Source organism: Heterodontus francisci, chromosome 14 (genome assembly GCF_036365525.1).
Source record: "Heterodontus francisci isolate sHetFra1 chromosome 14, sHetFra1.hap1, whole genome shotgun sequence".
NCBI lineage: Eukaryota > Metazoa > Chordata > Chondrichthyes > Heterodontiformes > Heterodontidae > Heterodontus > Heterodontus francisci.
This window is the reverse complement of record NC_090384.1, coordinates 69744302-69762597: the sequence shown is the minus strand read 5'-3', so window position 1 is coordinate 69762597 and position 18296 is coordinate 69744302. Positions and strand designations below refer to the sequence as shown.

General features: G+C 40.6%; 1 protein-coding gene across 1 annotated transcript in view; it reads left to right on the top strand.

Annotated features, from left to right (window-relative positions):
- Window positions 1-18296, top strand: part of LOC137377106 (MOB kinase activator 2-like) — a 78511-nt gene that overhangs the window by 32694 nt on the left and 27521 nt on the right. Inside the window, 1 exon segment of the mRNA XM_068046419.1 lies at window positions 17222-17382. Coding sequence (XP_067902520.1) covers window positions 17222-17382 — 161 coding nt within the window.

Here is an 18296-nt window from a genome sequence, read left to right as displayed (position 1 = left end):
GACTGCAGACTAATAATCAATGTGTCCTATATGTTTGTGAGAAAGATGCATTCAATTATGCCATGGTGCTAACATTTTTGTCCAGTCTCACTTCCATGTGTAAATATCATTACTGAGTATGCTTATGCATTTTTCTAAAAACTAAAATATTATTGTTCATGTGAAACTTTGTAAAGGTGGAATTAATATTATGAGTGGGCAATGCTGCAAGAAAATCCTGGAGGATTTTAGGGTAACATCCATCAATCTGTGCAGTTCTAAACTTTTTTAGGTCCCAGGAGTAAGAACTGGGGTATTCAGGAAGGGTTATAGAGTTGGAGATGATTGCAGAGATGGTGTGAGGGTGAGGTAAGTAGTAAAGAAGCAGAGTTTGTGGTGGAAGCTAAAGACAATGGCATTGATCTTCCATTTATTGAGCTGTAAAAGAATAGTTATTTATGCAGGATTTTATGTTCGATGCAGTTTGGATGTTAGGAGAAATGGTGGATAGGTCGAGTTAGGTAATGGCATGAAAACTGGCCCTATACCTAAAGGCAGTATTGCTGAAGTGGCTAAATGTTAATAAGGAAGAGGAGAGATCTAAAAAGATCTTTGTGGTGGGTTCCTAGGATGTGATGACAGTATTGGGTAGAGAAAAGGCAACTTCTTCATATTTATCAACCCTTTGATAGTCTCTCTGCTGTTAGACTGTTTCTTCAATCTTTAGTTGTGAATTAGTTTCAACTTCCTGCGGTTCAACATCAGGAGTAGCTACAATTTGTGTAATACTCTTGGCTAGGAAAGGCAGTGGGTTGGTGGATAAAGAAGCCTGAATTCTTATTCTTGACTGCTGTTCAGTGATGGAACATCCATGTGTGTGTGCACACCTTGACGTTATTGGGATCAAAGATGCCATCCATAATGCAATAGCTTCCAGGAGTGGGGACAAACAAGCAACTTGGATTTATGTAGTGCCTTTAATGTAATAGAAGGTGCTGCACAGGAACATTATAAAACAAAATATGATCAGATGACCAAAAGCTTGGTCATAGAGGTAGGTTTTAAGGAATGTCTTAAAGGAGAAAAATGAGATCGACAGAGGGGTTTAGGGAGGGAATTCCAGAGCTGAGGGTCTAGGCAGCTGAAGGCAATGGTGGAGCAATTAAAATAGTGGACGTGCAATAAGCCAGAATTCGAGGAGTGCAGATATCTTGGAGGGATGTGAGGCTGGTGGGCATTAGAGATAGGAAGGGGTGAGGTCATGAAGGGATTTGAAAACAAGGATGAGAATTTTAAAATCAAGATGTTGCTTAACAGGGCACCAATGCAAGTCAGCAAGCACAGGGATGATAGGTGAACAGGACTTCGTGTGAGTTAAGACATGGGCAGCAGAGTTTTGGGTGACCTCAAGTTTACAGAGAGTAGAATGTTGGAGACCAGCCAGGAGTGCATTGGAATAGTCAAACCTAGATGTAACAAAATCATGAATGAGGGTTTCAGCAGCTGAGGCAGGGGCGAAATCGAATGATGTTGCGGAGGTGGACATGGGCAGTCTTAGTGCTGGTTCAAATATGTAGTCGGAAGCTCATCTATGACAATATGATACCAAGGTTACGAACAGACTGGTTTAGTATCACTGTTGTCAGGGAGAGGGATGGAGTTGGTCGTGAGGGAACACACAAAATAAATGATTATTTGTCAGTTGTGGGCAGGCTTGGCTTGGGATGCAATTACATGCCCAGTGTAGCCGTATCCCATTTTGCAGGCACATGTGATTGTGATTTTTGCAACTGGCTGTGGTCCCTGCCCATCCATTTGTTTTCACAGCTGGTAATGAGAATATCTTTGCTCAGTCATCAACAACAATTTGTATTTATATCTTCTTTGGCCTCCTTATCTCGAGAGACAATGGGTAAGCGCCTGGAGGTGGTCAGTGGTGTGTGGAGCAGCGCCTGGAGTGGCTATAAAGGCCAATTCTAGAGTGACAGGCTCTTGCACAGGTGCTGCAGAAAAATTTGATTGTCGGGGCTGTTTACACAGTTGGCTCTTCCCTTGTGCCTCTGTCTTTTTTCCTGCCAACTGCTAAGTCTCTTCGACTCGTCACACTTTAGCCCCGCCTTTATAGCTGCCCGCCAGCTCTGGCGAACGCTGGCAACTGACTCCCACGACTTGTGATCAATGTCACAGGATTTCATGTCGCGTTTGCAGACATCTTTAAAGCGGAGACATGGACGGCCGATGGGTCTGATACCAGTGGCGAGCTCGCTGTACAATGTGTCTTTGGAGTATTTATATAATGCATTTAAAGTAGTAAAACATCATGAGCTTCAAAGGAGCGTTATCAAACAAGATTTGACACCATTCCACAAAGAGATATTAGGACAAATGACCAACAGTTTAGTCATAGAAGTAGGTTTCAAGGAGTATCGTAAAGGAGGTGAGAGGGAGGTAGAGATAAAGGGGCTTAGGGAGAGAATTCTAGAGCTCGATGATTCGGGCCCAGGCAGCTGACGGCATGGCTGTCAATGGTGGAGGGATTAAAATCGGTGAGGCTTCAGCAACTGGAATTAGAGGAGCACAGATATGAGATTTTTTTTGCCCTTGCCCAAGAGTTTTTTTTCCAAGTACCCAAACCAATTTCCTTTAGAAGAGAAAATTACTTGTAATTTAGAAACGCCGAAACTCTTAGCCTTTAAGGAAACCATTATTTGCTATTTTTGATCCTGAACTGATTTGCATTAGCAGAACGCCTTGTGTATACCCTGCACGATCTGTCAGCTTCAGTTAAAACTGGGAAAGTCTGAGTTATTGGAGAACTTAAAATAGAATCTAGGTAGATGTGAAATCACATACCCTGAGAAATTCTATACTCCATTTCTGTATAATTGACAAGGAGGTGTATTGAAATGAAAACATGCAGTGTTGTGAATTCGCGTATTTGGAAAAAACTGCAAGTAAGCCCTTTTTCAGAGAAGGCATTGATCTCTGTTCAATCTATTTGCCATCTTAGTCCAAAACAAGTCAAGAGATAGTTTAGGTCACTTCCATTGCTTTACAATGTAGTTGCACGTTTCTTAATATCAACTCTCCAGTTCACATGGATTTGAAGTTGACTGTATTGTTGCCCTCTATCAGTGAAACTGTGTATAACAATTCCTAAAGTTTTTTTCTGTATCTGCTACATGTTCTACAATTCAAAATATTCTATGTGCATTCTGTTTTTTTAAAAAAAATGACCTTTGAAAAGGAGAGTACAGAGACTTGAATCGTTTATCATGTTCAGGTTGCAAATGGTCCAACTTCAGGGCAGTTAGCAGTCCATGGCAGGCTTGCATACAAGTCCAGAGCTTGGGACTGTTGATGGAAGCGCTTGTACTGAAGGAAAATCTACACTCTAACTTTCATGATTCATTGGTTTTATTCTGAACAAAATAAAACCGCTGTATTAGGTGCTGTCGTATTGATTTTGTCCATTCCTAATTTAACTCAGTTTAGGTGATCGAAAATATTTGACTTTTGAGGTAAAACAGTTTTCTTCATTGCATGTGTGCAGCATCTGCCCATGATTCCACACTGTGGTGTGGTTTCATTAATTAATTTGTTGCTTCGCTGAATGTTGTAAGGTTACACTCACTTTGTGGCTTTATCACAGAATTGCATTGTTACAGCGCAGGAGGAGGCTATTCGGCTCATTCGTCTGCATTTGGTGTCCGAATGAGCAATTCACTTCATGCCACTCCCCCACCACCTTCCTGTAACCTTGCACGTTCTTCCTTTTCATATAACAGTCTAATTCCCTTTTGAATGCTTCAATTGAACCTGCCTCCACCAAACTCTCAGGCAGTACATTCCAGACCTGAACCATGTACTGCGTGAAAAAATTTTTCTTTGTGTTGCTTTTGCTTCTTTTAACAATTACTTTAAATCTGTGCCCTCTCATTCTCTATCCTTTCACGAGTGGGAACAGTTTCTCTCTACTCTGTCCAGACCCCTCATGATTTTGAATACCTCTATCAGATCTCCTCTCTGCCTTCTCTTCTGCAAGTAAAACACTCCTAACTTCTCCAATCTACCTTCAAACCTGAGGTTCTTAAACCTTTGAATCATTCTAGTGAATCTTTTCTGCACCCTCTCTAACACCATCACATCCTTCCTAAAGTGCAATGCCCAGAAGTGGCTGCAGTACTCCAGCTGAGGCTGAACTAATGTCTTTTCTAATTCAACATAACCTTCTTGCACTTGTACGCTGTGCCCCTATTAATAAAACCGAGGATACTGTATGTTTTATTAACTGCTCTCAACACCTTCAATGACTTGTGCACATATACACGCAGGTCCCTTTGCTGCTGCACCCCTTTTAGAATTGTACCCTTTATTTTATATTGTTCTTCCTACCAAAATGAATCACTTCAGATTTCTCCACATAGAACTTCATCTGCCACCTGTCCGCCAATTCTACCAACTTGTCTATGTCCTTTTGCCGTTCTACACTATGTTCCTCACAGTTCTCAATACTTCCAAGTTTCGTATCATCCGCCAACTTTGAAATTGTGCCTTGTACACCATGTAAGTTTGATAAAAGCAAAATACTGCGGATGCTGGAAATCTGAAATAAAATCAAGAAATGCTGGAACCACTCAGCAGGTCTGGCAGCATCTGTAAAAAGAGAAGCAGAGTTAACGTTTCGGGTCAGTGACCCTTCATCGGAACTCGTGTAAGTAAACTTATGTAAGTTTGATATCCATTTTAAACTTAGCATTGTGGCTTTGTTCTACATGCCAAGTTACCAACACGCCATGGAGAGATAAGATACTGAATAGAGACAAGATACTGAATAGAGACTGATTAGTACAACTTCTCTACATGCAGGTGTATTTGTAGCAAAAGTTGTCGCACGCGATGTTTGTACATTTGATTACAGATTGTCATTAGCACAAGGAGGTAGGAAGGGGAGGAAAAACAGACTGTAAACAGGTTGGAGGACGGGAGTGAGCAATCTTGCTGTGAAAGTGCCTTGTTTTATCACAAAATGATCAATATAGATGTGGGAAGGGTACTGATGCAAAAGTTGATTACTACCTCTGGTATCTTTTAAATTCAATGCAGCTGTTTTCAATCATACGCCTAAAGTTTTTCCTTCTCTTTGTAGACGCTCCCTAGATTTATGGACCTAGCTGTTGATGAAATCAGTGGATTGCTTGTCCTTTCATGCCAGATCCAAGCACCTCTTGTCTGATTGGCTGAAAGCAAAGGTTGTTTGAAGCTCAATGCTGATGTCAATGTGAATGTGGTTTGACTAGTTTGAGCTGTGAAGAGACAAAGCAGGTCTGAAAACTGAGAAACTGCCATGGTGGGAGATTATTTAAACCATAGTGAAGACAGGTCATTGCTTGGACAGCAGAAAACAGGATTGAGTTACAAGATGGTTCTACAAGCTATGGGAAAAGTCCTGAGGTAGAGGAGCACTTACTTTATATAACGTGCTAAGGGTCTGGCGGAGGGAAAAATATGGTATAAGATTGCTACAGTTTGAGTAATTTCTTCTCTAATGTCATTATAGCTAACTTAAGCAAGTGAGTAGATATTCTGTAAACTGCTTGTTTTTTTATTCCTTATGTGCTCTCAAAGGCACTGCTGCTTTCCACATAACTAATTTGCAAACATGAATGAATGTTACGCTTCAGCTAAACATTTTTCTTGAGTTTGTTGTAGTAAGTTGAAAGCATCTCACACCTGCATGTAAGTATGCTATGCATATTTCTTTGCACCAAGTATGGATTAGATTCATAAATCGTTCTGTTGGATGATCCTATGGAAAACCATTGTTGTACAAACAAGTGAAGGGAAATAGTCAAATGGTGGAGTAAATGTTTAATTTCCCCACTGAAGTGTCTTATTGTAAGTTGTCAGTTCATTAAGTCATAATACCAAAGGTTTAGTATTTAAATCTAGCTTGAACAGTAACTACATAATTTTGTGGCTATACCTGCAGTAATATGGCTTAATGTCTGACTAGCCAGTGCTGACGGCAACAGAGTCTGCACACTGCAATCGCTAACATTCTGGAGAGTATCTGAGAGACTGAAGTTCACTTTTTTCAGCTTGTGCATGTACCCTGCATGTTGAAATCTTAAAAGTAGGTTGAGCTTGCTCTAGGCTAGTTGAAATCATGATTAATGGTTACAGCTGATTTTGTTGAATCTATTTTGCTGCATAGTTTATTATATCTCACTACTTCAGAATTAAAGTAATCCAGTGTTCCTGCAGAACTGGCTACAGGCCAATCAAAGTATGTTGGGTTGGATCAGTTTGAAAGTAGTTCAGTGCTTGTTTTATATCACTTTGGCAAGAGTTAAGTAATTGATTTATGCTGCTCGAAGTATCAATCTTGGATCTATAAAAATTGAAAATTAGGTGCAGAGCTTGGTGTTCATGAGGCAAAGGTTATCAAACATGCATGCTCGGGGTGTGAAAAATGGTCACGCTGCAAGAATTTACCTCAGTATCCTGGCTGTACCTGGGAACAATTTGAAGTGTTGTGTGCCTTTTAGTGGGCATACAGACAACATGACCTGTAAATTACAACATTATATTCACCAAAACCGCACAGTCCTTCTCCATGAGTTAAGCTTCTGTACTTTACATTCTGTGTGAACTCTTTGCTACTGAATCTTTGGGTGAGCCAAATAGTATTCCCAAATTTGCTCAGAGAAACTTGGCTAAGTTCATAAATATATTAATAGGGCAAAGATACAGCTATTGTAAATGGAAGTTTTTCAAACATGTATAGCATTAATTTGGACATGGGTCAATATTTCTGAGTGGTGGCAGGATTACTTAATGTAATCATTTTTATTTAAATTTTGGTTTGGAAGAATGTTAATGTCGAGAGTCATTGTGGTTCCATCAGTCAGCCAGGGATGGAGGGGGGATCCATACAAGCAGATTTGAGGAGGTGTTCTACTTAAAAGTAACCTTATTTTCCGACTTGATGACCTGCGTTGTACATTTTTAGATATTCACAGAATAGTTAGTGCAGAAGGAGGCCATTTGGCCCATTGTGTCCGCACCGGATCTCTGAAAGAGCAACTCCTTCAGTTCCATTCCCCTGCCTTCTTCCCATAACCCTACACATTCTTCCTTTTCATATGACTGTCTAATTCCCCTTTGAATAGTTCAATTGAACCTGACTCCATCATGTTCTCAGGCAGCGCTTTCCAGTCCTTAACCACTCGCTGCGTGAAAAAGTTTTTCCTCCTGTTACTTTTGCTTCTCTTACCTGTCATGCTGGGCCCTCACCTGCCAGGAATGAGGCACATTAATTTTGTCATGAACATTTATTTTAACCTGTTACTGGAGTGAAGAAAGGACTTGTTAAACAGATCAGCCGTGACTGGAAAATACATTTGCATATTAACAGATGGTGATTGGAAGGACAAAGGACCATTCCCTGACCCATTCAACTCACAGTGGACCTTGATCACCAGGTATTGTGTGTAAGAGGAGCATTCCAGAGACTGCTAAGAGGATGCAATCCAAGACGTGGTCAGTCCAGTTAGTCACATGACTAACCTGCTTGGCAACCTGGGTTTTTCTGAATTGTACAAACAGTTGGAACTCAAGAGTGTCTGTTTGCTCTTGGACTGAAAAGATCTCTCCCGGCTGGCTCGCCACAGCCTCTGGCTCTCCATCTCTTTCTCACAGAACTTCAAATCCACTGATGACACACATCCCCAGAGAGAAAAGTCTCCTACAGTGAACATGGTTTAAGAATACAGGGCCCCAACGAAAAGCAAGATCTACCTACAATCAAGGACTCTACACTGAGCTCGAAGACTGTAACAATAACCCACTTCAGATGTTGCCTTAACCTTTCCGCTTTATTTTTCTTCTCTTTTCTGCCCCTATCTGCATGTGTGTATCGCGTATGCATGCTAGTGTGGGCGTGTCGTGTATCTGTAGGTGTTAACCAAATTAGAGTTTAAGTTTTTAGCAAATTTCAGTCTTCTTTCAACCTAAGAAAACCTGTTTGTGCTGGTTTCTTTGCCTTATAATTGGAAAGCGGTGAGCAAGGATTCACCAAGGGGGAGCCAAAAACGCTGTGTGTTTAAAATTTAACCCTGTTACAGTAAGACCAGGTGAAGGCTGAAAGGGAACCCTAGACCTCTTTCTCACCGGGTCGTAACATACCAAATACTTTAAATCTGTGCCCTCTCGTTCTCTATCCTTTTACGAGTGGGAACAGTTTCTATCTGCTCTGTCCAGACCCCTCATGATTTTGAATACCTCTACCAGATCATCTCTGCGCCTTCTCTTCTCCAAGGAAAACCATCCTAACTTCTCCAGTCTACAAACTGAGACTCCTCATCCCTGGAACCATTCTCGTAAATCTTCTCTGTATTCTCTCCAATGCCCTCAGGTCTTACCTCAAGTGTGGCACCCAAAATTGAATGCAATATTCCAGCTGAGGCCGGACTTCTGTCTTATACAAGTTCAACATAACTTCCTTGCTCTTGTATTCTATGCCCCTATTAATAAAGCCCAGTATACTGTACGCTTTGTTAACCGCTCTCTCAACCTGTCCTGCCACCTTCAATGACTTATGCACATATACACTTGGGTCCCTCTGCTCCTGCACGCCATTTAGAATTGATCCCTTTATTCTATATTGTCTCCATGTTCTTCCTACCAAAATGAATCATTTCACATTTCTCTGAATTGAACTTCATCTGTCACCTGTCTGTCATTCCACCAATTTGTCTATGTCCTTTTTAAAATTCTACACTATCCTCTTCTCAGTTCACAATGCTTCCAAGTTTGTATCATCTGCAAACTTTGAAATTGTGCTCTGTACACCAAGGTCTAGGTCATTAATATGTGTCATGAAAAGCAAGGATCCCAACACTGATTCCTAGGGTACTCCACTACAAACCTTCCTTCAGCCCGAAAAACATCCATTAGCCACTACTCTGTTTCCTGTCACTCAGCCAGTTTCGGATCCATGTTGTTACCGTCCCTTTTATTCCATGAGCTACATGTTTGCCCACAAGTCTGTTGTGTGGCACTGTATCATCTAGCACTGGGGTTAATGGAGTTATGATACCTGGGATCTTTCTCAATACCATTTCCACACTTCAGATTTCAAACTCTTTTGAATTAATTTCACTTTTTAATTCTGATATGTCCTTCCTCTTCCTTCCTTGCTTCCAGAATGTTATAGGCACAGTTGAGATATGATTCTCAGCAGCTGTCTTCCCACCTGTAGCAGAACTACAGGTTATTCTCATTTGATGAGTGAGGTTTGTTTGATTACAAGATTTATTACCCAAACAGAACTTGGCGCTTTGACTTCCATTGTGGTAACTAGCTGTGTCTGATTTCATGGATCAATAAAATATATTGTCAGCAGTTATCTTATGTAAATGGTGTAGCCACTGACTTGCAGTCAAGACCATAGCAGCATGTATAAGCCTTTGTGCACTTGTAAAATACTCTCGTTCATGAAATATTTTAGGTTATTTATATAATAAATTAAAATGGTTGTTATACCATATACAACATTTTAAGGACTTTTATTTGTCCATGCTGTAATATTTTCTGTAGTGTAATTTGAATTTTGGGTTTAAGGGGCATGGTATATTTCCATGTTGATGTTTATTGGTAGGTTTCATATAATGTACTACTTCAAGCTGCACCCTTAGTCACAGGTACTGTTTTGCATCAGATGCTGTATTCATAGCAAGATAAATTTCAAGGCAGTTTTCCAAATTTTTATTTATCATGGTGTTAAAATGCAAGTTGCAGCAGAATGTTCTCTGTACACCCTGCCATATATGAAGTTGCTCGGGTAGGCATACACCTTTTTAAAAATTTGATTCACAAAAATATTAATCAGCAATAAACTAAGGTGCATTCACACCAGTTTAATGTTGGTGCAATGCCAAAACTGCTTTGTGGTGCTGCAAAGCTTGGCGTGTAAATTTGATACCATGGCCTGGACTGATTCCAAAGCTGAATGAGATACACTCCTGCACCGCAGCCTCACAGCTCCAGGGACCCGGGTTCAATTTTGGGTACTGCCTGTGAGGAGTTTGCAAGTTCTCCCTGTGACCGCGTGGGTTTACGCCGGGTCCTCCAGTTTCCTCTCACTGCCAAAGACTTGCAGGTGATAGGTAAATTGGCCATTGTAAATTGCCCCTAGTGTAGGTAGGTGGTATGGAATAGGGGATTACTGTAGGGTTAGTATAAATGGGTGGTTCTTGGTCGGCACAGACTCGGTGGTCTGAAGGGCCTGTTTCAGTGCTGTATCTCTAAAATAAAAAAAATAAAAAAATTTCGTTCCAGTGTCATATCAGGCCTTGTAACTGGATTCAGACACCATTTTTTCCTGTTAACGGTAATATTGGTGCCAAACTGTTGGCCTTGCACCAACCCTAGAGTTGTAGTGTGAATGCATTCTTCGACTCCTGTGTTCTCCTTGTGCATCCCCTTTCACCCCATAAAGCAATTACATAAATTAGGCAAAGTGGAAAATTTAACATTGAACAAAATGTCAAATTAACAAATAGTTTTAAAGAGTAAATTGTACATAAATGGAAGTTCTCCATCAAAATGCAGCCTACTATACGCTAAGGTGTTTAATCATGGCCAGCAGAATGCATTCTAAAGATCGCAGTGCTGTTCTTGGGTTTTGGATCTCTTAAACACAGATTGGCTGCTTCATTTGTGTCAAGAACAAAGTAGGAACACTGCCTTTGAAAATGAGTGTAGGACTCAGCAGGTGGCCAAGTGCTGTAAAGTATGATCAAATGTCATAGATGTTTACATGAAACTTCCATGACACCAAGGGGGAGTAAATAAAATGTAGCTGCTGGCTGAAATAATTGCAGCTGTCTATGAAGAATTCCAATCGCATCAAAAGTAGACAGCTGATCAAAGAATGGCATACATGCTGGTGCTACCAAATGTGCTGATATTATGTAGTTTCAAAATCTTGGTTGCAGACACAAAAGTTGCATTTGCACACAAGTTAGGTGGAACACCAAGGCCATTAGCCTGGAAGCAGTGTGCCTGGCAGCCTGCCTCTTCAGCCCGAGGGAGAATGGTATGTGGAATGTTTAAAGCTGCACTTCTTTTCCTAGGGATTGTTGGTGGGCTTATTTAGAAAAGTGAAATTGATCATTATCTAATCTCTTTTCCCCCCGCCCCATCCCAGTTTCTTGAGGGCTGTGTTTGCAGTGATAGGTTGGTTGCATTTTGAAGATTTGATGTTGAACTGAAATAGTTTTTTGTTAAACTTGTAATGCTATGATAAACCCTTTGTTAACCTCCACTGAGGGTTATATAGGATAAGATGCAGCTGGTCATGATTTACAAAGCAGTTTATGAGGACCCACAAAACTGCTTTGAGTATTCTGAACCAGCTGCCAAACATGGATTGTTTGGATCAGTCTGTTTTAAAGTATGCAGTTTTATCATTGTTTTAAAAATAGCTATGTGGTGCAAGTATGTTAGATATATCAAAGCTGAAAATATGTGGCTCCATGTGATAGAGACTAAATGAAAAACCTTCGCTGAAGTGGATCTATGAACTATCATGTTTCCATATGACATGATGGGCTGTTTAGCAGGAATTTGAAGCAAACACCACTTAAATTGCCCTATAACAGTTGACCAGTATGATGGGAGTTTTAGTTCTTCAGAAATATGTGAACTCTCCAGGGCCTTCCAGATGAGAATTTGATGGTGTTACAGCTGCATATTAAAATAACTGCTTTCTGTCTCTCCTGCATGTCCATGTCTCTGCATCAGCTCAAGATTTGATCTTGCATCATCCATGGCAGACCTTGGAAATATTAAGCAGAGATTGCCTATTAAGGAAAAGATTTTTGTGAGAATAGGGTGAAAAAGGCATCTGGCAGTACTACTGTTTTTTTTCCTTACATAAACTGAACAGGATAAACAGTGTACATTGCCAGAAAAATGTTGTTCCCAAAAATGCTGATGCCTGGTATGAACAACTGGATGATGTCCAAAATGTCTCTCGATGACAAGTAAACTAATGAAGATTAGCTGCACATAAATGTTCCAAGTTAATTAGTGTAGCATTTTATTGTGGTTGGGAACCACTTCAGGATGCAGGCATTCACTTACCAGTAAGTGACCCCATCAAGAGGATCCATTACTGTACTTTTCCTTCCTTTCACCTCCCTCCACCACCCCAACCCCCCCCCCCCCCCACCCCAAACACAGATTTTCAGGTCAGAGATGGTCTGTTCTGTACCTGATCATGCACCCCCATCCCCACCCAATGCCTTTCAGGATTCATAGAAATCTGAAAAGTTGTTGCTAATCCTATCTGGCCAGTCCTGTGACAAGAAATAAGGCATTTGCTGAAGTATTGGACTACCGGGAGTGCATTCTTTCTACAGAAATTGTAAGATTGTTGTAAAAAGTTTTCTTTCCTATTCTGTGAGCACTACTAAAACATCTACCTTGAAAAAGCATGCTCATTATGTGCTCATCTGACAAGCCTGCACACTGCACCTTTATTGGACGGTACTGAAATAGGTTCATAAAGTGCCAGCAAACTTGCTTCTGAGTCAGAGATGTAGGTTCAGTTCCCATCCAGAATGTGAGCATGTAAACTAGGCTGATGATACGTTGTAGTACTAATGAATGCTGCTTTGTTGAAGATGCCATCCTTCATGTGAGATGTAAACCAAGGACCCATCTGTTTGTTCTTATGGTTCAGAAGGATGCAGTCAATGAACAGCATATTCTCCCAACAATGCTTCTGACGTATCTTCCTTTTTCCTCAACTGAGAATCCCCCCCCACTGTGGTTGACGGGGCCCTCAACCGTGTCCGATCTATTTCCCACATTTCTTCCCTCACCCCTTCCCCTTTCTCCCAGAACCGCGACAGGGTTCCCCTTGTCTTTGCTTTTCACCCCACCAGCCTCCACATCAAAAGCATCATTTCTGCCACCTCCAACATGATGCCACCACCCAACGCATCTTCCCTTCCCCTCCCCTGTCAGCATTCCGTAGAGATTGTTCCCTCCGCAGCAACCTGGTCCACTCCTCCATCACCCACAACACCTTGTCACCTTACCATGGCGCTTTCCCATGCAATCGCAGGAGGTGTAATACTGCCCTTATACCTCCTCTCTCCTCACCATCCAAGACTCCAAACACTCCTTCCAGGTGAAGCAGGGATTTACTTGTACTTCCTTCAATTTAGTATACTGTATTTGCCACTCACAATGCGGTCGCCTCTACACTGGGGAGACCAAGCGCAAATTGGGTGACTGCTTTGCAGAAGACTCAGTCCGAAAGCATAACCCTCAGCTTCTGGTTGCTTGCCATTTCAACGCACACAATCCCCCCTACCCCACCCCACCCCACCGTGCTCATGCCCACGTTTCTGTCCTTGGCCTGCTGCAGTATTCCAGTGAATATTTCACAAATTCGATGAGCTGCACCTGATTTCTCGATTAGGCATTCCACAGCCTTGCGGACCCGACCTTGAGTTCAACAATTTCAGAGCATGATTGGCCATTTTTTAAATCTTTAAAAAAAAATTTAATCATGTGCCTGTTTTTCATGTGGACAGAGCTGCACATTATTCTGCCATTAACACTGTCTCTGTACTAATGCTTTGTCTTTCACCACAAGCATTAACACACTCTTTTGCCTTTGTCCCATGACAGCTTTGTTATTTAATCTCTCCGACCCTCTGTCCAATCACGCACCTTCCCTTTTTTTCTCTTACCCACCACACCGCCCCTCCCCCCCCACCCCCATTGCTTAAAACTTAATTATTTTCTAATCTTTGCCAGTTCTGATGAAAGGTCACAGACCTGAAACTCTGCTTCTTTCTCCACAGATGCTGCCTGACCTGCTGAGTATTTTCAGCACTTCCTTTTTTTACATTCTCCCTGCATCCTGGCCAACATTCCTCCCCCAAAACTGATTAGGAAGTTGTTCATCTCCTTTACTGATGTGGAGAATCGTGATTCAAAATTGATGAAAATGAAGCACTTAGAAATGCTTCTGAAACATGAGGTGATTTATAAATGAAAATCTTGGATAGTTGGCAAAAGGCAGTTACCCTGTCCTCCTTTACCATATGGAGAATGCAGATTACTTCTCATTTCAAAGTTGCTTAATTTGAATTGTCTGTTAATATGTGTAAAGGGCTTCCTGTTTTGTTTTATTTAAAACTGTCTACTTATATCACTAGATCATTTATTTATTTTTTTAGAGGAAAAAATTGATTTGAGTTAATAAATTGTATTTCCTTCCAAATAGGATAGAATTTTAAGGGATCCATTTAGGTTAATAGCTACAAGCATTACGTGTGGTCCTGAGTCACTCGAGCCAGAAAGTGTTTCCTTAAATATATAAGTGCACAGCATTGCTGGATATTTGTGATTCTAGGTATGATGGGTTCCTGATCTTCATTTAGTTTTTGGGGAGGATCAGGCCAGAGCAGATGGATGTAACTATCTGTTACATTGACCCCAAGTCGTCAGCTCAAGCGGCAGTGCAAGAGCCTTAGGAGCAGGTTCACCACTTTGCTGTCAAGGGAATTGAATGAAATGGGATGCCTGTACAAGTTGGTAACTTAAATAGGAAAATGAATTTCAGTAGTGTGAGTTTAAAGTTAATCCATGTGCTGCCAGTTTTCTCATAATGTCATAACAGCTAGGAGCAGGAGTAGGCAATTCAGCCCCTCGAGCCTGCTCCGCCATTCAATACGATTATGGCTGATCTCATCTCTGCCTCAACTCCACTTTCCTGCCCGTTCTCCATAACCCTTCAATCCTTTACTAATTTAAAATCTATCTATCTCCTCAAATTTACTCACTGTCCCGGCATCCACCGCACTCTGGGGTAGTGAATTCCACAGACTCATGACCCTTTGAGAGAAGTAATTTCTCCTCATCTCTATTTTAAATCTGCTACCCCTTATCCTAAAACTATGACCTCTCATTCTAGATTGCCCCACAAGAGGAAACATCCTCTCTACGTCTACTTTGTACATCCCCTTAATCATCTTATATATCTCAATTAGATCTCCTCTCATTCTTCTAAACTCTAGACAGTAAAGGCCTAAACTGCTCAATCTCTCTTCGTAAGACAAACTGCTCATCCCTGAAGTTAATCTAGTGAACCTCCTCTGAACTGCCTCCAATGCAACTACATTCCTCCTCCAGTAAGGTGACCAAAACTGTATGCAATACTCCTGATGCGGTCTCACTCATGCCTTGTATAGTTGCAGCAACACTTCCCTACTTTTATATTCTATTCCTTTAGCAATAAATGCCAAAATTTCATATTCCTTCCTTACCTGCTGCACCTGCATATTAGCTTTATGCGATTCATGCACGAGGACACCCAGATCCCTCTGCACCGAAGCACTCTCAAGTTTCTCTCCATTTAGATAATTTGCCTTTCTATTCTTCTGACCAAAGTGGATAACCTCACACTTATCCGCGTTAAACTCCATCTGCCGAATTTTGGCCCATTCACCTAACCTATCCATATCCATTTGTAAATTTCTTATTTCTTTATTGCAACTTACTATCCCACCTATTTTAGTGTCATCTGCAAATCTGGCTATAGTATCTTCTATCCCTGCTTCCAAGTATTAATATATATTGTAAATAGTTGGGGCCCAAGGACCGAACCCTGTGGCACCCCACTAGTTGCATCTTGTCAACCAGAAAAGGACCCATTTATCCTGACACTCTGTTTTCTGTTGGTTAGCCCATCCTCTACCCAAGCTAATAAATTGCCCCTAACCCCGTGTGATCTTACCTTTTGTGCGGCACCTTATCAAATGCCCTCTGGAAGTCCAGATATACTACATCTACAGGATCCCCATTATCCACTTTGCTTGTTACAGCTTTGAAGAACTCTAGCAAATTAGTCAAACACGATTTACCCTTCATAGAACCATGCTGACTCTGATGGATTGCATTTTTACTTTCTAAATGTCCTGTTATTACTTCCTTAATAATGGATTCTGTCCAGCTATTTGCACCTGGTGTCTTTACAAGTTGATCAGTTTTAGTAAGATCAATACTACGTGATGTCCTTCAGCATGAGTTGAATTGATTGCAGATAAATAGAAAAAATATACAATTGGTTTGGTTAAAATGATTTCTTCTTAATTCACTCTAACATTTCACATGACATCTTGGGCAATTTCTTATAGTTATTCAGATTAAATTGCATTGAGGACTGCATGTGCAGCATTCTTGATGTCTCAATAGAGTACTGTTACCACTGAAATTTACAGTATTCTACTTAAACGCAAAATAAATTCCCATCTTCACTTAACACGGCATTCGGTTGCACATTGATAAATGTAGTGGACAGGTGTATTTGAAGATTAATGATGGAAACTTTCCATATGAAAGGATAAACTTCTTGTGTACTGCACATATGGAGTGGATGGAAAATCATGAAATAATCTCGGTAAAACCGCACCTGAATCATCAAGTATTTGCAGCTGATGTGTGAGGAAGACTTGGGTATTGAAAGATGTGATTCACATTATAAAATGTACATCACTAGTTTGACTTTTGCAAGATTGTGGAGGAATTATGTGATTCAACTGCTCTGAAGTAATTTGAGCTTGAAGTAACTACTGTACGAATGCATTCTATCTTAGTCATAGAACATTATAGCTTTAGTGTTATTCTTGTGAACTGGGCACCTGTGCAGTGCAGGGTAATAGGCTAAGGCTGAATAATATAAATTGTTGAAAATGCTGGAATTTTACTCACCAAACATTTCAAGATCAGATGCAGTGCTGGAGTTCAACATAATATACTGCTCCAGCTGTACAATTTGTTTCTGATCAAATAAGGTCTGTCACAAAAGCACTGGGTTCTGTTTTGCTGCTCAGTAGGGTTATCATGAAGGACAACTTTTCCATTTGCATACGATAAAGCAGGAAGTGGGGAAAGGAAAACCGGTCTTAACATAGTCATTGTTATTTGGTATATTCTGGGAATGGAATAGTATTTTGGCATTGCTCCCCATTCTCATGCTCATTTTGTTTTTCTTCAGATTTCATTGTCTTGCACAACACTATGTAGCATGTTGAATTTCCTTTGTGATAATTATGTGAATGTTTGAGACTACAGAGAAAATGGTACACATTGTCGAATTGAAACTTGTCCAATCCAGTCCCATTCAACTAACCTCCTCTTTGTTTTCTTTTAGGAAGTCAAAGACTAAGCCAAATGGTAAAAAAGCAGCAGCAGAGGAGAAAAAATTGTATCTAGAGCCTGAATATACGAAAGCCAGAATAACAGATTTCAACTTTAAGGAGCTGGTAACTTTGCCACGTGAAATTGACCTGAATGAATGGCTAGCCAGCAATAGTAAGTTCCTATTCAGTTAAATACAACCACTAATACATTTTACAGTCTTATCCCTTGTTAACATAAGTGAAGAGGGTGGGAGGAGGTTTGTGTGGTGTATAAACATGGGCTGAATGGCCTGTTTCTGTGCATTCTATATATTCAGAAAGCAACAAAATCTGAATATGATTAGATCCATATAGTCAGAGCCTCTCCTAATGGATTTTGATCCCTGGTTTGCTAAATTAGCTCATCTCTACTGGGTCAGTGGTAGTGCATTGCAGTTGGTTTTGGCATCCTGCAGTTAGGGAGAAGAAAATCAACCAGTGTTTTCATTCCTGCTGAAAGTGCCTGAAGACTATACTTATCTCTGCTGCTGGTGGTTGCACTGTCTGATGACTAACTATTCACAGGCTTACATGCAGCATTAGAAGCGGTACTGGAGGAAGCCCAGCACCGTCAACCCATTTGAGCACATTATAGTACTAGCCATAATGTCATAATTATCGCAACTTCACAGTACAGGAGGCCATCGTATACAGGGAAGTACCCATCTATCCAAAGTACCATCTTCTATTCCTCCTTCCATTTTCCCTGCTAGTTTTTATATTTTTTTCTTAACTCTTCCTTAAATTGCACTTTCTGATTAAATGTTCATTAAAATATCTGGCCTGGTACAGAATTTAAAAGCTAGAATTTTAGTGAAAACAGGATTTAGTAGTTTATGTTCTTGAGTTAAATGGTTTTAAAAGTGAGAAAACATAATCTTGTACAAATTCTAATTTGTTTGCAATGCCATCAGTTCGCTGAGGCTATTTGACTACTTCACATCAATTAGTAGGTAATGATGAGAGCTTAAAACATGGCTCTTGATCCTATCACCTCCTTGTTGCGCAGGATATAATGCAATTTGAGCAGTTGATGTACAAGTTTTT